The sequence below is a fragment of the Drosophila guanche genome, unplaced genomic scaffold, assembly GCF_900245975.1.
Source record: "Drosophila guanche unplaced genomic scaffold, DGUA_6, whole genome shotgun sequence".
In the NCBI taxonomy this organism is placed as follows: domain Eukaryota; kingdom Metazoa; phylum Arthropoda; class Insecta; order Diptera; family Drosophilidae; genus Drosophila; species Drosophila guanche.
Window position 1 is genome coordinate 4700417 of NW_022995745.1, and position 14456 is coordinate 4714872.

At 46.9% G+C, this 14456-nt stretch overlaps 2 protein-coding genes across 7 annotated transcripts in view; both read right to left on the reverse strand.

The window, feature by feature from the left end:
* Positions 1 to 1134: 1134 nt before the first annotated feature.
* LOC117581422 lies at positions 1135 to 10687 on the reverse strand. 2 transcript variants are annotated; one of them, XM_034268587.1, is made up of 3 exons: positions 10681 to 10687; positions 1955 to 2374; positions 1135 to 1901 (listed from the first exon to the last, which is right to left on the reverse strand). In XM_034268587.1, exons 2-3 carry the CDS (start codon positions 2348 to 2350, stop codon positions 1260 to 1262), a joined length of 1038 nt encoding a protein of 345 aa, XP_034124478.1. In that variant the 5' UTR covers positions 2351 to 2374; positions 10681 to 10687; the 3' UTR covers positions 1135 to 1259. The 2 variants fall into 2 exon arrangements, with proteins under 2 accessions (XP_034124478.1, XP_034124479.1); XM_034268588.1 differs by having other exon boundaries at positions 1530 to 1901; positions 1951 to 2374.
* LOC117581420 (homeobox protein cut) overlaps positions 7751 to 14456 on the reverse strand; it is a 71647-nt gene continuing 64941 nt past the window's right edge. The window contains exons 6-9 of one of the 5 annotated variants that reach the window (XM_034268580.1): positions 12267 to 12726; positions 10244 to 12176; positions 10115 to 10200; positions 9347 to 9577 (exon numbers count right to left, since the gene is read on the reverse strand). In XM_034268580.1, coding sequence (XP_034124471.1) covers positions 9469 to 9577; positions 10115 to 10200; positions 10244 to 12176; positions 12267 to 12726 — 2588 coding nt within the window. In that variant the 3' untranslated portion in view covers positions 9347 to 9468. Of the gene's footprint in view, positions 12177 to 12266; positions 12727 to 14456 lie in introns of all 5 variants that reach the window. The other 4 variants (XM_034268578.1, XM_034268579.1, XM_034268577.1 and 1 more) reach the window with 4 other exon arrangements.

The window sequence follows — 14456 nt, forward strand, 5'->3', positions numbered from 1 at the left end:
ACGTCCGGCCATGGGGATTTCCCTCGCTACACTTTAACCATCAAAAGTGCTTTCTCATACGTTGATGGATCGTGAACTGTGAATTTAGTCCATAGTTGTATATAATTATATTTAGATATTTAGATTATAGGGCAGATCCGTAGGATCGATAGATGTCGGTTTATGTTGAGCTATTGTAAGTGCCTGCCCTAGGCCCCCAGACCCCAGACCCCAGCCCCCGACCCGCCACAGCCACTGCTCCACTTGGATTGAAGTGTAGGCCGCACTGTTAACAGTTTTCACGGATTTGTTAGTTGAAGTGTTAGCTTGAAGCCAGGTCTACTTGCTCCTTAAGCCCTGCCTTTGAAATAGCCTTGTTGCATGCCACAAACACACACACAAAATCGAAGAATCGTCTCTGTGTCACTTTTGAAAAACCTTTTTGTGCGATCTGAAATCTACTTAAATAGCATCTATATACAATACAATACATACATATACATCTATATATCTCTGAAGAATAGGATGATCAATCTGTTTGCCCTCCAAGGTTTCAACTAGCGCCTGTTTTTATGTCTCTAAAACCTCTGTACAAACACAAGAATAGCAAAAACAAAAAACAAAAAACAAAAAACAAAAAATAAATAAAAGTATAGAAAAATGAACAAGAAATATATCGACAAAGAAAACCAAATGAAGCAAATAAAATATGAATTATATTTATATATATGTAATACGTGCATAAGCAAAGAAAATTGGATATGAGAGCTAAATGTTACCCTGTATTTTTTTAGAAATAACATTTTTCTACTTTTTGGATGATGTAATACCAAAAAAACAAACAAACAAAAACACACACAAAGAAAACCAATTGAAATGTAAAGCATCCATTTGGTTCTCGTTTGTTGCTAAATTATATAAATAATATATATTATACATATGTACCAAAAAGATAAAAGGAAAACAAAAACAAACCAAATGCTAAACAGATTTGGGACTGATCTTTGGGCCTGCATCACTGTGTATAAGCGAATTGTGTATGTCAAACAATAAATAAACTATTCACCACCAAAACCCATTCAGAAAGAGCTCAACAACAATCAGTTCCCTTGTCTCAACTCATCAACTCAACCATTAGATATGCAAGTTGGAAAGTGGTTTGTTTTTTTTAGTTTTATACTCGAATATCACAAAATACTGGGAACCCGAACGCTCTGGCACGGTAGCCGCGCTGGGTGCGGTGAGTATCAGTAGCTGTAATCGTAGGAGGATTTATCTCTTCATATGCTACAAGTCTGCTGATTGTCGGACAGCTCATCCATCCGTCGACGGTGGACTTCCTTGTAGCGCCTCATGGCCTCCGCGAAGTTCTGCCGGCGAGTCGCCGTCTCGTCCGCACTCTGCTGCACCGAACGCTGGTCGCTGCTGCGCCACTGGTCCGTGGTGGAGCTGCTGTCGGAGTCTCTGTCTGTGCCATAGCCCGAGTCGGAGAACTGCTGTGGCCGAGCTGCCTGCATCTCGATAAGGGTCTGACGGTCGGACCGTTCGGACATCTCCTCATCCGAAGCTTTGGCGTTGCCAACGTGAAGCTCCAGCAGATGGCCGCTGGTTCGCTCCTGCTCCATTCTGCGCGCGAGAGAGAGTTGCTCCCGCTGGCGCAACAGCTCCAGCTGCAGGCACGCCAGCTCATCGCTCAGCGAGTTGGCCAGTTGGGTCACCTCCTCGTTGCGGATCAGTCCCCAGTGGATGGTGCACGGTATGTGGAATGGCATGAGGACGCACAGCTTGGCCACCAAACACTTGATCAGGCGCATTGTCTCGCTGTACGTTCTCTCCGTGAGGGGGTGCATAATCATCTGATTGACGACTCGGCGCAGACATTTTCGTGCCCCTGACAGCTCGTGCAACTCGCTGCGCACCAGCTGCGGAAGGCGCATAAGTATGTAGGGGCGGAATATTTGTGGATTATACTTACAACATTCATATTGCTGCAGTGCTCGCCCTCAACGAGCTGATCGAGCAGATCATAGAACTTATTCTGTGCCTCAGTGGCCCGCGTGTACATCACAGCCCGTTGCGACTTGAATCGCTTGAGGGACTCTTCGGCCAGCTGATAGAGATCCCTGTCCAGGCGCATATTCTGATCAAGATAGGCAATGGCCTCGGCAAAGCGAAATCGCTCCAGCGGCTGTCCCACCAAGTCGGCCTGATCCTTGCTGCCAAACATCAGGGGCTCCATGTCGCGAAAGCCCGTGCGCCGGAAATCCATTAGTCGGTGCTGGAGCTGTTCACAGAACTCCTCCTCTCCCTGCACGGACTCCACCACTTCCACCAGCTCGCCCAGCAGCCGCACCTTGTTCAGTTTGCCCATGAGGCCCAAATGGCGAGACGATCTCTTAGCTACCCTCCTGGCGCTTGCGCTTGCGCTGGCCCTGGGCCTGGCATCGGGCGCCTTGATTAATCCACGCAAATGTGCAGCCAAGGGTCGCCGTTCCAGCAGATAGGGAATCGAGTCAATGTTACGGAGATAATGGGATCGACTTGAGTCCAACCTCAAGTTGCTGCGCAAGTGGCGTCCGTCCTCCCCGTTATCACGATCTTGCCGCACGTACTGTTGGGCAATGTTGGTGCTGGCCGGCGACGGATTGAGCGTCAGCAAGGACCCAGTGTCCGACAGTGAATGGTTCTCAGCCGGTGCCAGAGGCAGTCCATCGGCATTCTCGGCTCCTTCATTGTGGCGCGCCATTATCTGGCGCAGCTCATCGCGTACATCCTCAGCGCCATAGTGATCCGTGAAGTTGTCCTCGATCGCCCCCGTGTCCATTATGGCCAGCCAGGGGGACGGCTCCTCGTGATCGCCCTCTCCGTTCGGTGGCAGCACGTTGCTCATTGCGGTGCCGAGGTGATGTCAGAGTTCAGGAACCAAAGATTTAAATTTTCATTAGGAAATTTTGATAAAAATGTTGTGTAAAGCCCTTGGCTGAAGGCAAACCCGAAACGATTTGGGACAAGGGGAATTTTGAATGGGAGCCTGCTAAGTCGAACCGTTGGCCCCTAAAAATTTCACGTAATTTCTAGTAACGCGCCAACTGGCGGAAAACCAGTGAACTACGAGCAGCCGGCTAGCGACAAAAAAACGTGAGCTACTCGCTGCGTTTCATAGTGCACGATTGGCTCAGCAGGTGGCGCCACTGTGTGGTGTAACTCATGGCTTACAACTCTGCACGTATGTAACCATAAATGATATTCTACGCCATAAATTTCCAATCGATGTCGATGCACTTTTTTATGTCTAAATCTTGGTTTGATTATTAGCTTATTTTTGTATTCTCAACCTTTGTAACCATAAATCTGGCTATTTCAATTATATACATATTTCCCAGCTTCAAGTTCAGATCCCAACCTGCAGTCAGCTGGAAATTCCCTTCTGTTAAATACGGTCTCCCAGTTCCCCCGGATAACTAATTATTCCTACAACCAGCCATCTGATTGGAATACAGTAGATTCGTCTTTATTGAATTTGATTTCTCTGTTCAGTTTTACATGCTATATAAACTAATTTATTAATCATATTATTATTATTATTTATATTTGCATTATTTCGTGCGCCTCTTCATCATCATCATCATCGTCATCATCGCTTTCAACCCCTTCTCTTCGTTTGCCACTTTTGTTTAATATAATTTGTTGTTGTTGTTTGATAATTGTTGTTGTTGTTGTTGTTGTTGTTTTTGTTGCAGCAGTGTCAGTTTCTGTTTTCATTTGATTTTATTAGCAAAATGCTCGTTGCCGGAAGTACACGGGCAGTCTGCGCATGGAGTACTCCATAATTTCAATGATTTAAATCAAAGAACAATTACGATTTAGCTTAGGTTTAAAAAAAATATGCCATTTATTTATTCAATGCTCAATGTCGTGTGCATTTATACAAGAAATGCTACAAAAAAATGTGTGTGTGTGTGTGTGGGTGTGTGTGTGGGTGTGTGTGTGTATCTCTGGGTGTGTATGTTTCATTTATGCTTATTTTGGGGTTAATTTCCGTGTTCGATTTGCTTAGATCTTAGAAAATGGTTTCAAGGTTTTGCCAAAAATTGTATGTGCTTAACTTTAGTATCTATTTTTTATATATATATATATAATATATATATTCTATGTATGGGTTTTTCTTGCATTTAATTTCGTTTATATGTATATTTTTGATATTTTTGCTGCTGTTTTGTTTTTAATTGTGTGTTTTTATGTTTTCTTTTTCGTTTTCGTTTTCGTTTTTTGGGCACATTTTGCTAATTTGCTTAAGAATCTTAATTGTTGTTAATTTCCATTCTCTCATCGTCATTTTGTATTGCTCTTTCTTTTTTTGTTTGGGCGGATTTCAAACTGAAAAACGGTGCTGGTTCTCGTTAAGATCATTATCATTGTTGGTGGAAAACTGAGGGGTCTTGCCGGCTGTCGGAGAATCGCTTAGTGTGTGTGGGTGTGTGTGTGTGTGTGTTAACTACGGTTTTTCTGCTCATTAGCATAATCTTTCAACTATCTTTATATATGTATATGTATATACTATATCTGTTGGTTAACTTTATCTGATTATAATCAAGACGTGGTGCCCCCTACCCCTTGGGTTGGGTTCTATTTCTCTTCTGCATTTCGGTTTGCTTCTTGTCTGCTAAAATAACTCGCATATTAGTCGTACATATTATTAAACATAATATTGATATGGTCTGGTTTTTTTCTGTTCTGTTCTGTTCTGTTCTTGTTTTTCTTTTATTATTTTACTCTTAGGTTTCTCTATTTTTCCTGGTTTTTACTATGCTTTTTTCTCTTTTTGTCAATATGTACAGCTAAAGGGGCTAAACGCGGGTTTGAACGAGTGGGGCAGGAAGGGATACTTGGCATTGTTTAAAAATTGTATAACCATATCTGTATTTTTTATTTTTGTATGTGTGTGTGTGGGTGTGTGGGTGTGTGTGTATATCACCATGGGCTTAAATTCATTCATATTCATAATCATATTCATATCCATATCCATATCCATTTATATGTATGTATATGTATGCAGAACTTTCTACCAAAGTTGAGCTTCAAAAAAACTGCATTTTGGAGTGTATAAAAATGTTGAGTATATTCTCTCCTGCGCCTTGTTCTTGCTCTTGTTCTGGTGTGTTTAAATTGGAAGGATATTTTTCATAATTTCAATAATTACTAAGATCTTTTCGCATATGCCATTTCATAATTCATGTTGTGTATAATATTTACAGCTCTAGTTTTGATTTAATCAAATGTGTTTTACCTTCTTTCGTCTCGCTTCTGTGCTTCATCGAGTTTACAATTAATTACGTATGTTTCTCCCCTTCTGTGTTCTGCCTGCCTAAGCATCTACGGATCTATGCAAAAAATTTCATCTGCCTACGTCACTATATGTATGTATGTATATAGACTATCTGTATATCTGTATCTGTATAATCTGGTGTTTGCTTCAATATATTTGTTGTTGTTGCTTTCTTTGAAGTATTCTTTCGTTTGCTTTAAATTACTTGGCTAGCACCGCATATTGTGTATATATAAATGTGACTATATATAATGTTGTATGTATAAAAATGCTGTATATGCACCGCATGGCTGGCATAGCACTGGGGATCTCATGTTTCCAGCTCCCGCAAAGTATGCTACACCCGAGCCAACATCTGAGTGCAAGTGTTGTGTGTGTGTGTGTGTGGGTGGGCTGTTGGCTGTGGGCGGGGTCAGGAAGGGATACGACATTTATTAGAGATTGCGAGTACTTTCGTTCCTCAGCGGCATCCGATTTGCTTAATGAAATCAAAAGGCCATTTGGATTCGGAGCAAGGGAATAATATTCGTTGGTTTTTTTTTTGGTTTTTCTTGTGGAACAAATTTGTGGAAAATAAAAAAAGGATTTTCGATGGGTTTTTTTTCGTTTAATAAAACATTTTTATTTGATAAAGTTTCGTTCATGTTCATGTATTATTGGTATGTTGTTTGCTTTTGTTTTTTCTTCCTTCTCTTCGTTCCTTCCTCTATATATATATATATATCAGATATATCATATATATATATATATATATCGTATAATAATTACAATAATAATAGTAATAATAATAAAAATACAAAGACAAAAAAATGGTGTATTACGAAATAATTAAAACTAAAAGTTGCGAACAATTTCATCGTGTCGTGTGGGTTTTCTATGGGGTTGGGTGGGGTCTTCTCAGGTGTCCCTGTCCCGGTCCCCACCAACATTGTCTCCCATATCTTGTGTATATATATTTTATATATATATTTACGTTCTTTAAATATCGTTTATCATATCCATATTAGGTTTAATTTATCCATTAGCTAAAGCGTATGAAAATGCAAAGTTTTTAACACGTTAACTTAAACACAAACAGGAGGAAAGGAAATGTCGATTGGAAAAACTATATATACATATAATATATATATATATAATATATATATATATATATATATATATATATTTGTAAATTAAAGAAGATCTCAACAGATTCGCTGACACATTTGCTGTTTGTCTTTTGCATATTTTTTAAATATTGGCTTAATATTTTTGCGTTACGTTTTTTTGTTTTTGTTTTCGTTTTCGTTTTAGTTTTTGTTTTATTCTTGAATAAATTTTGTTTGAAGACGCAAATTGTATTTTTGTTTTAGGTATTTGAAATGTGTTTGGTATATGTTGGTATTTTTCTTCTCCTCCTTCTTCGCCTTCTCTTCGTCAACCACTGCTTTTACTCTTCATATATATGTATGTAATAATAATAATAATAATAATAATAATAATAATAACGCGGCAAATTTCGGGCCTATGCAAAAATGTTTTTATTTTTGTGTAGTTTTTAATTTAGTTAGTTTTTGCTGTTTTGCTTTTATTTATGTATATTTTCTTTTTGGTTTTGAGAAGTTGGTTTTTATGCTTAAATATTTAGCCTAGGAAAAAAAAGGTTGCATTAAATATTCCTTAAAAATTGTTTGGTTTTTTCTTCTTGTTGTTGTTCGTTTTAGGAAAACAGATTGATTTTTTTTTGTGGGTTTTTCTTGCTTTTGGTTTTTATTTTTGAAATTTGTTTAATTGTACGATTACTTTGTAAACTTAGGCGCTAGGCAAAAAAAAATTGGCTCTCTTACATTAGGGTTTTTATGTTTCTTTTTGTTTGTTTTTTTTTTTTGTTTGCTTTTGCTTTTTTTTTTTTTATATAATTTCTTTAGTACGATATGCGGTTTGTGTTTTAAAGTTGTTTGTGTGTGTGTTGGTGTTTGCTTACGCTTCCATCTCGAAATATTTGAGTGGAAGAAATTGTTGGTATTTATGCTAGGGTTTAATGCGAATTTAAATTATCGTTAGGCTACACGTTGATAAACTCCTCGAGTCTCCCTCTACGCATACGTTTTTTGTTGTTGTTGCATATATTCATATATGTATGTGTGTATATGCGTATGTATGTAATTATGTATAATTATTTATAGAGTAAGTAGATTATAAATAATAATTTAGTGCATTTTGCGGTTTTACTTTTGCTATAATTATGAATTATTCAATTTTTTATCATTGTGTGTATGTGTTTGTGTTGGTGTGGGGGTGTGTGTGTGGGTGTGTATGTGTGTGTTTGATTTTTTATGTAAATTCAAAATTTACAAAATTTATTGTTATATATTTTACGTTTCGTTTTGCTTGCGCTTCACTTTTCTCTGCTTTTCTGCTCAATGAACTTTTACTCAACAAATATTTATTTATATATATATGAAAAAAAAAAATTGTAAAAAATAAACGGTAAAGGGCAAAAACATTTTCCTCGCTGCAATTTTGCTTGCTTTCAACTATCTTTTACTTTGGGTTTTCGTTTCTTAATTGCTTCTCGTTTCTCATTTCTCATTTCTCATTACTCGTTTCTCCTTTCGTTTTGTGTGTGTGTTTTGCTTGAGATCAAAAGATAGTTTAACAAGTCGGGTGACTGAGGGGAAGATCTGTTGGAGTACGAAGGAAGAACGAAGTAACGAAAGAAAGATCATGTCTCGCGAGGAGTCCTATGTACAGAGCGACATCTCCAGGGTTCGTTTTAGTCCGTATTTACACTCCAACCATTGAATAATGTGCATAGAGCCCTAGTGCCGTATCATTATTCATATTCATTATCATTATCATAATCGTATAATCATAATCGTAATTGTGGTAATAATAGATCGACAAACACAAAATGATATATGGATATATCCACATGTATTTATGTACGCAGTTATCCATCCATCCATCCTACCGCCTTCGCTTACAGTCTTCAAGTAGAAACAAATCAAAAAAAATCTTTGCAAGATCTCTTTCGCTATCATTGGATCTTGGCTTTTGGTTAAAGTTCTTGGGCAAGTCAGTGGGGGCCTTCTTCTTTTTTTGTTGTCTATATTTTGTTATCTTATTTGTTTGTTATGTTTTGGGGTAGTTAGGGGGAGGGGCTTTATGGGATTTCATGGGTGATTTTAATACTTTTGCGCTCCTCGCATAGCGTCTCTAAACTTTTAGCTACAATTATTACAACTCCGGGCAAAAACCAGACACCTAAGGCTATCCTGCTATCCTAAGTCCCATAGGTATTGATTCCGTATCGTATTTTATATTGTACGTAAATATGATTTAAAAAAAAAACAAAAAAAAATATATATGTATATGTATATAGAGTTCTCTACGTTCTAGGTGCTATTTATGTATCCGATATTTATATATATCTAGCCCGCTCGAGGCGAGTCCTGGGTCTAGGTCTACGTCTAGGTCTAAACATCCAAACTTAATCACAAGTAAACGGTCGTCTCCATCTCGAATTCCAACTCCATCTGCTCCATCGTTGATCATTGCACTGTCCTAGTAGTTCCACGCAGCGGCTGGCGCGGCACTGGCTACCGCCTGGGCGGCGCCTGCCACTGTCCCGCTGCCACCGGCTACTGCGGCGGCGACACAGGTCGCTGATGATTCCTCAGAGTCGACGACACCCTGGCCGGTGCTCAGGCGACTGACGCGCACCAGACGCAGCTTCTCCTCGTTGATCACCTTCAGCTTCTTCTCCGCCTCGCTTGCCTCGCAATCGAGGCCAGCATCCAGCTGCTGATGATGCTGGTGCTGTTGCTGGTCCTCCTCCTCGTCGTCGTCCTCCTCCTGCTTGATGCGCACCTCGGGCTCCATGAACCGCTGGTCAATCTCCAGCTGGGCGTGCTCATGCTCCGAATCATTGCCGCCCGCCTCCACGGATTTGCCATCAGCATCGTCCCGACCATAGTCGGAGGAGCCCTGCTGCATCACACAGACACCGTTGATAATGCGCTCACTGTCGCTGCCTGCGCCGGCCTGGGCCGCCACAGCGGCTGCCGCTGCGGCCGCTGCCACGGCTGCGGCTGCCAGTCCCGCATTGGGTGTGGTGGTGCCAGCGGGATTCACCCACTGGGGGGCCGCCGGCTTGCGGCGGGAGCTGCGCACGGCGTTGCTCATGTAGGCGGCAGCCGCCGAGGCGAGGGCGGACTTTTGCAGGACCTTCTCGTACTCGGAGACGGCCTTGTCCTCCGCCTCCTGGCCCTCGAGCGACTCGTTGTCGCTCATGTTGTGGCCACTTGCGTCCATTTCTAGGTCGTCCTGATAGTCATCGCTGCGCTCGCGCTTCAGCGTCGGCATGGACAGATCCAGGCCGCTCATCTGCTCCTTGAACGCCTGATTGAGGGCCTGCAGCTGCAGCTCGTCCCCCACACCGACGCCGGCCGCACCCACAGCCGCCGCGGCAGCAGCAGCGCCAGCGGCAGCCGCCGCGCCCGGTATGCCCGCCAGGCTGCGGCCGAGCAGAGCGGCCGCCGCGAAGTACGGCGGGTAGGGTATGGGCGCACCGCCCAATCCCATGCGCTCCTTGTGCAGCTCGACGAGTCGCTGCTGCAGCAGGATGCGGAACTGGACGGGATCGAAGGGCGTCGCATTGGTGTTCTCGCGACTCGGTATGGGATTGTCCTGGCCGGGCTGGCCGTGCGGCACCTGCTGCTTGAGCCGCATGCGATGATTGTGGAACCAGTTGGTGATGGTGCGCGTGGCCAGGCTGAGCTCGTTGGCCAGGAACTCGATGGTGCCCACATTGGGATACGGATCGAGGGCGAATGCCAGCCGAAGTGCCTCCTTCTGCTCCTCGGAGAAGAGGACGCGCTGCTTCTTGCTGGGCGGCGCACCGCCCACGGAGCCCACGGAGCCGGGTCCGGGGCTGCTGGTGTAGAAGTCGTTGGTGTCATTGCTGGAGGTGTCGCTGCTGTTGTCCTGCTGGTTGGGTCCGGTGCTGCGACGCCGCTTGCTCGCCTCCCGCCGCTCGTTCTTGAGCAGCTGCAGCCGCTCCACATTGTTGGCGTCGCTCAGCCACAGCTGCATGCGGATGAACGGCTCCCGCCCCTTGATCGAGAGCATGTGCCAGGGCTTCGGTTTGCTCAGCAGCTCCGACACGGAGCCCTGCGACAGGCCCAGCACCGCCTCCCCAAAGATCTTCTGGCCAATGTTGTTCGCCAGCAGCGCCTCCTTGATCTTCGTGGTGATGTCGTGCGTGTCCAGGTCCTGCGTGAGTGCCGCCATCTCGTACACGGTGGGCGACATGTGCTGGTGCAGGCTGCGCATCGCATTGGGCGCATGTGCCCCGCCATGTACTGGCATCAGCATGGGCTTCTTCTCGCCACTCGACGGTGGCCCCGAGGGTCCGCCGGCGCTGCCCTGGCCGGCAGGTTGCGAGCCCACAGAGGAGACAGCACCGCCGCCCGAGGCCGGCAGACTGATGGCATGCTGGGGCGGCAGACCCGGCGATGTGAGCAGCATATTCTGATGGTGGAGCGCGGCGGCTGCCTGGGCGGCTGCGGCTGCCTGCTGGTGCTGCTGATGCTGCTGGTGTGTGTGCGGATGCGGATGTGGATGCTGATGGGGATGCTGGTGCTGGCTCTGCTGCTGTGCGGCCACGGCTGCGGCGGCGGCTGCCGCCTGCTGCTGCTGCTGCTGCATGGCCGCGGACATGGCCACCGCCTGCATCTGCTGCATTATGTGCTGCGCCTGTGCCGGCTCCTGCAGCTTCAGCTCGTTCATCATCTTCTGCATGGGCAGGGCGGCGGCCTGCATCTTGCTGGCCAGGCCCTGCGGCATCTGGGGGCTGCCGGAGTAGCTGCCGGTGCGCATGAGCTTCTCGGGCGCAATCTTGTACTGGCTGGCCACCAGCTTGTGCACCGCGTTCTCGTCCTCGAGGAACATCTTCATGCGTATGAAGGGCTCGCGTCCCTTTTGGGTGAGCATGTGCCAGGGCTTGGGCCGTGCCAGCAGATCGGACACGGAGCCCTGCGACAGTCCCAGCACCGACTCGCCGAACAGCCGCTGCGAGATGCTGTACTGGGAGAGAGCCTCCTTCACGCGGCGCACAATGTCCTCCGTGTTGAGATTGTTGAACATGTCGAACTGCTGCTGCGTGATGGGCGGCAGGACGGCCTTGGTGGGCCGCTGCGGTGTGCTGTGGTGCGGCGTAACCGGCGGCTGTGTGATCAGCGAGTTGGTGATGGATGCCATGCGCTGCAGTGGGCTGGCGGTGGCCGCAAACTCCTCGCCCTGGTTGCTCAGTGCCGGCGGCAGGATGGAGTTGCTCAGCGGACTGGGTGCGGCCGAGTTGCTGGCATGACTGCCGGCACCAACGGAGCCGGCGCCGGCGCCCACGCCGCCATCGCGGACGCTCGAGAGGCTGTTGGCCGAACCGGGCACACTGCCGCCACTGCCCGCGGGCGGAGCTGGGGGCGCGGGTGGGGCCGGTGTGTCGGACTTGCGGCCATGCAGCGACTGTGGATAGTCGCGCGGATCGTCGCGGTCACCGTCCTTGGAGCTGCTGCTGCTGTGCTCCAGCGAGCCGCGCTGTCCGTTCAGCTTGATGTCCTTGACGGCGGCCAGCGAGAGATCCTGGGCGCCATTGAGCACCTGCTGCTGCAGCGCCATCAGGCTGGAGAAGTTGGGGAAGCCGGACACTGCCTGGACTTGGGCCTGGGCCTGCGCCTGAGCCGCCTGCTGCTGCTGCTGCTGGTGCTGCTGCTGCAGCTTGGCGATCTCCCGCTCGAAGGCGTGGCGCATGTTCTCGTCGGGAACTGGGAATGCATTGGCCGCGCCGGGCATGCCGGCGGCACCACCAAAGAATGGCGACAACAGAAAGCTGCAAGAGAGAGAGAGAGAGAGAGAGAGACGAGATGTCAGAGGCAGTTCAGAGATTGCTCCCTTGAGGGGCTTGGGGTCCGGCACTCACCTGGGGAAGGCTGCCTCGCGTGGTGTGCGGGCTATCAGCTCCTGGTAGAGTCGTGCCATCTTGTCCTGGGCCAGATCTTCGTGGCGGAGTCGCTGCTGCTGCTCGCGCTCCCGTTCGCGCTGCTCCCGCTGCTGCTGATGCTGCTGGTGCTGCTGCTGGGCGGCGGCCACCACAGCGTCCCGCTGCTCGGAGGCCATGTGCTGCTGGTCGCGATGCTGCTGGTGCTGCTGCTTCAGCTGCTGCTCCACCTTGAAGAACGGCGATGTGCAGCTCTGTGGCGGCGACTTGCTGTCCTCGTTGCTGTGCTGATCCTGCTGCTCCCGCTGCTGCTGGGCGGCTGTGCTCTTCATCAGCGACGAGGCCTCGCTCAGGATGTGTGCAATGCGATCCTCCGACATGGAATCATCGCCACCGCCGCCGCCGCTCGAGCCACGTCCCGCATACTGTGGCAGTCCCGAATCTGCAAAAAGCATCCAAGAAGGAGCAGAGAGAGAGAGAGAGAGGGGGGCGGGCGGATTAGAGAGGGCGATCGTAAAGGCGGCTGCTGGATGGATGGATATACATCCCATTATAGGTTGTAAAGTTTATGTGGCCGCCGCTCTGGGCTCTGGGCTCCGCTCATTTATTAAGGTTCGCTCTATTGGCTGTGACAGGACATGGGCTGAGCGTCCAACTCCTGCCCTGCCACTCACACTTCCACTGCGACTGCGACTTGGAGTCCAAACCGAAAACCAATTAAGCCATAAAGCGTTCAAAAAGCCAAAGCGAATTTGTGGCCATAAAGCGGCGCTGCAGTTGAAAGGGCCGTGGCCCCTGCCCCAGCACTGAGAGAAATTCCCCCAAAACCCAAACCCAAACCCAACCCAACACACTGACAGAAATTGCAAGCGAGTGGCTGGGCTGGCTCAATTATATTCCCGCAACAAAAACCAACGCCAAAACGAACAAAAAAATATATAAAATTTATATTTGTGGCTCCCTGTGCCCCTGTGGCCTCCCCCCCGCCCCCACACTCTGAAATAGTTGTTCGATGCAGGAGAGAGAATTGCGCTAATTTGGCACGCGCCTGGCAACCCTCCTCCTCCCGTTCCTCCTGTTCCTCCTGCTCCTCCTGCTCCTCCTGCTCCTCCTCTGAGTGGAGTTTTGCTCATCGAAGCGGGAGTTTGGTCGCAGCGAGCAGCAAGTTGAATAAACGAAATGAATAAATGAATGAATTCAATTGCAATTGAGCAGAGCAAAAGGATGCAAACAAAAAAATATGTAAAAAATATTTCAACAAACAACAAAAACATGAGGCACGAAAAACTGAAAAATTGTTCCGCAGAAATTCAATTGAAATGGAGAAGCGTTTTGCTTTTTGGCTTTTTCACGTGACACAGCGAGAGGCAGAGAGGCAGAGAATCGAGTGGTAAATTGCAAAATAATCACACAAGTGGTTCGTATTCGCATTCGCATTCGCATTCACAGTCGCCCCCCAAGCCAGCATAGAATTTCCTGTGTGATGTCCTGCGGCATGTTTTGTGGCTGCCACAGCACAAACATCAATCAGCCGCACACGTTCAAGGCACTTCAAATGGGGCAAAAATGTGTGGACTGTCGACTGTGGACTGTGCGAAATGAAATAACTGAAAATCGCTTTACAATTGCCAAGCATAATCGATGCCCCAAAGGAGCAAACACTTGAATAAAAAACTGCAAAAGAATCGCCTCGAAACGGAAAAGCGGAAACGGAAATCAACACATGAATGACAAATGTACCCCCGACCCAGAGACAGAGCCAGAGCCAGAGCCAGAACAAAAAGAAAAGCCACAGCCCCTGCTGGACAGAGCCATTGAAGCGAGAGATTCATAGATTCAGAGTGGAGGAGAGTGCGGGAGTGTGGGAGTGGCCAGCACACAGATAGATGGATAAAGGCGATAAAATGGCCAACTACAATAGATCGGAGTGCTTCAGTTCAGTCCAGTCCAGTCCAGTCCTTGCTGCCTTCTCCCCTCGTTGCCATGTTTTGTCCAGCTTCCATTTTTGGATGGCGAATAAAAATTGGAAAAATGATTTTTGTGTGAATTTTTTCCTTATGTGAATTGGACTCCTTGTCGTCGCTTCATTTGGGGATTACAAAGTGTTTTTGTGTTATAAAGTCGAAGATGACATTGATGACACCTGGAATGACCCAGACCATGGGAGTAGAT

Excerpts from the sequence above, each read along its gene's own strand:
- LOC117581422 (XM_034268587.1), bottom strand. The coding sequence starts at position 2,350 with ATGGGCAAACTGAACAAGGTGCGGCTGCTGGGCGAGCTGGTGGAAGTG. Across the intron at positions 1,902-1,954 it reads ACTGCAGCAATATGAATGTT|CTGGTGCGCAGCGAGTTGCA; the intron begins GTAAGTATAATC and ends CGCCTTCCGCAG.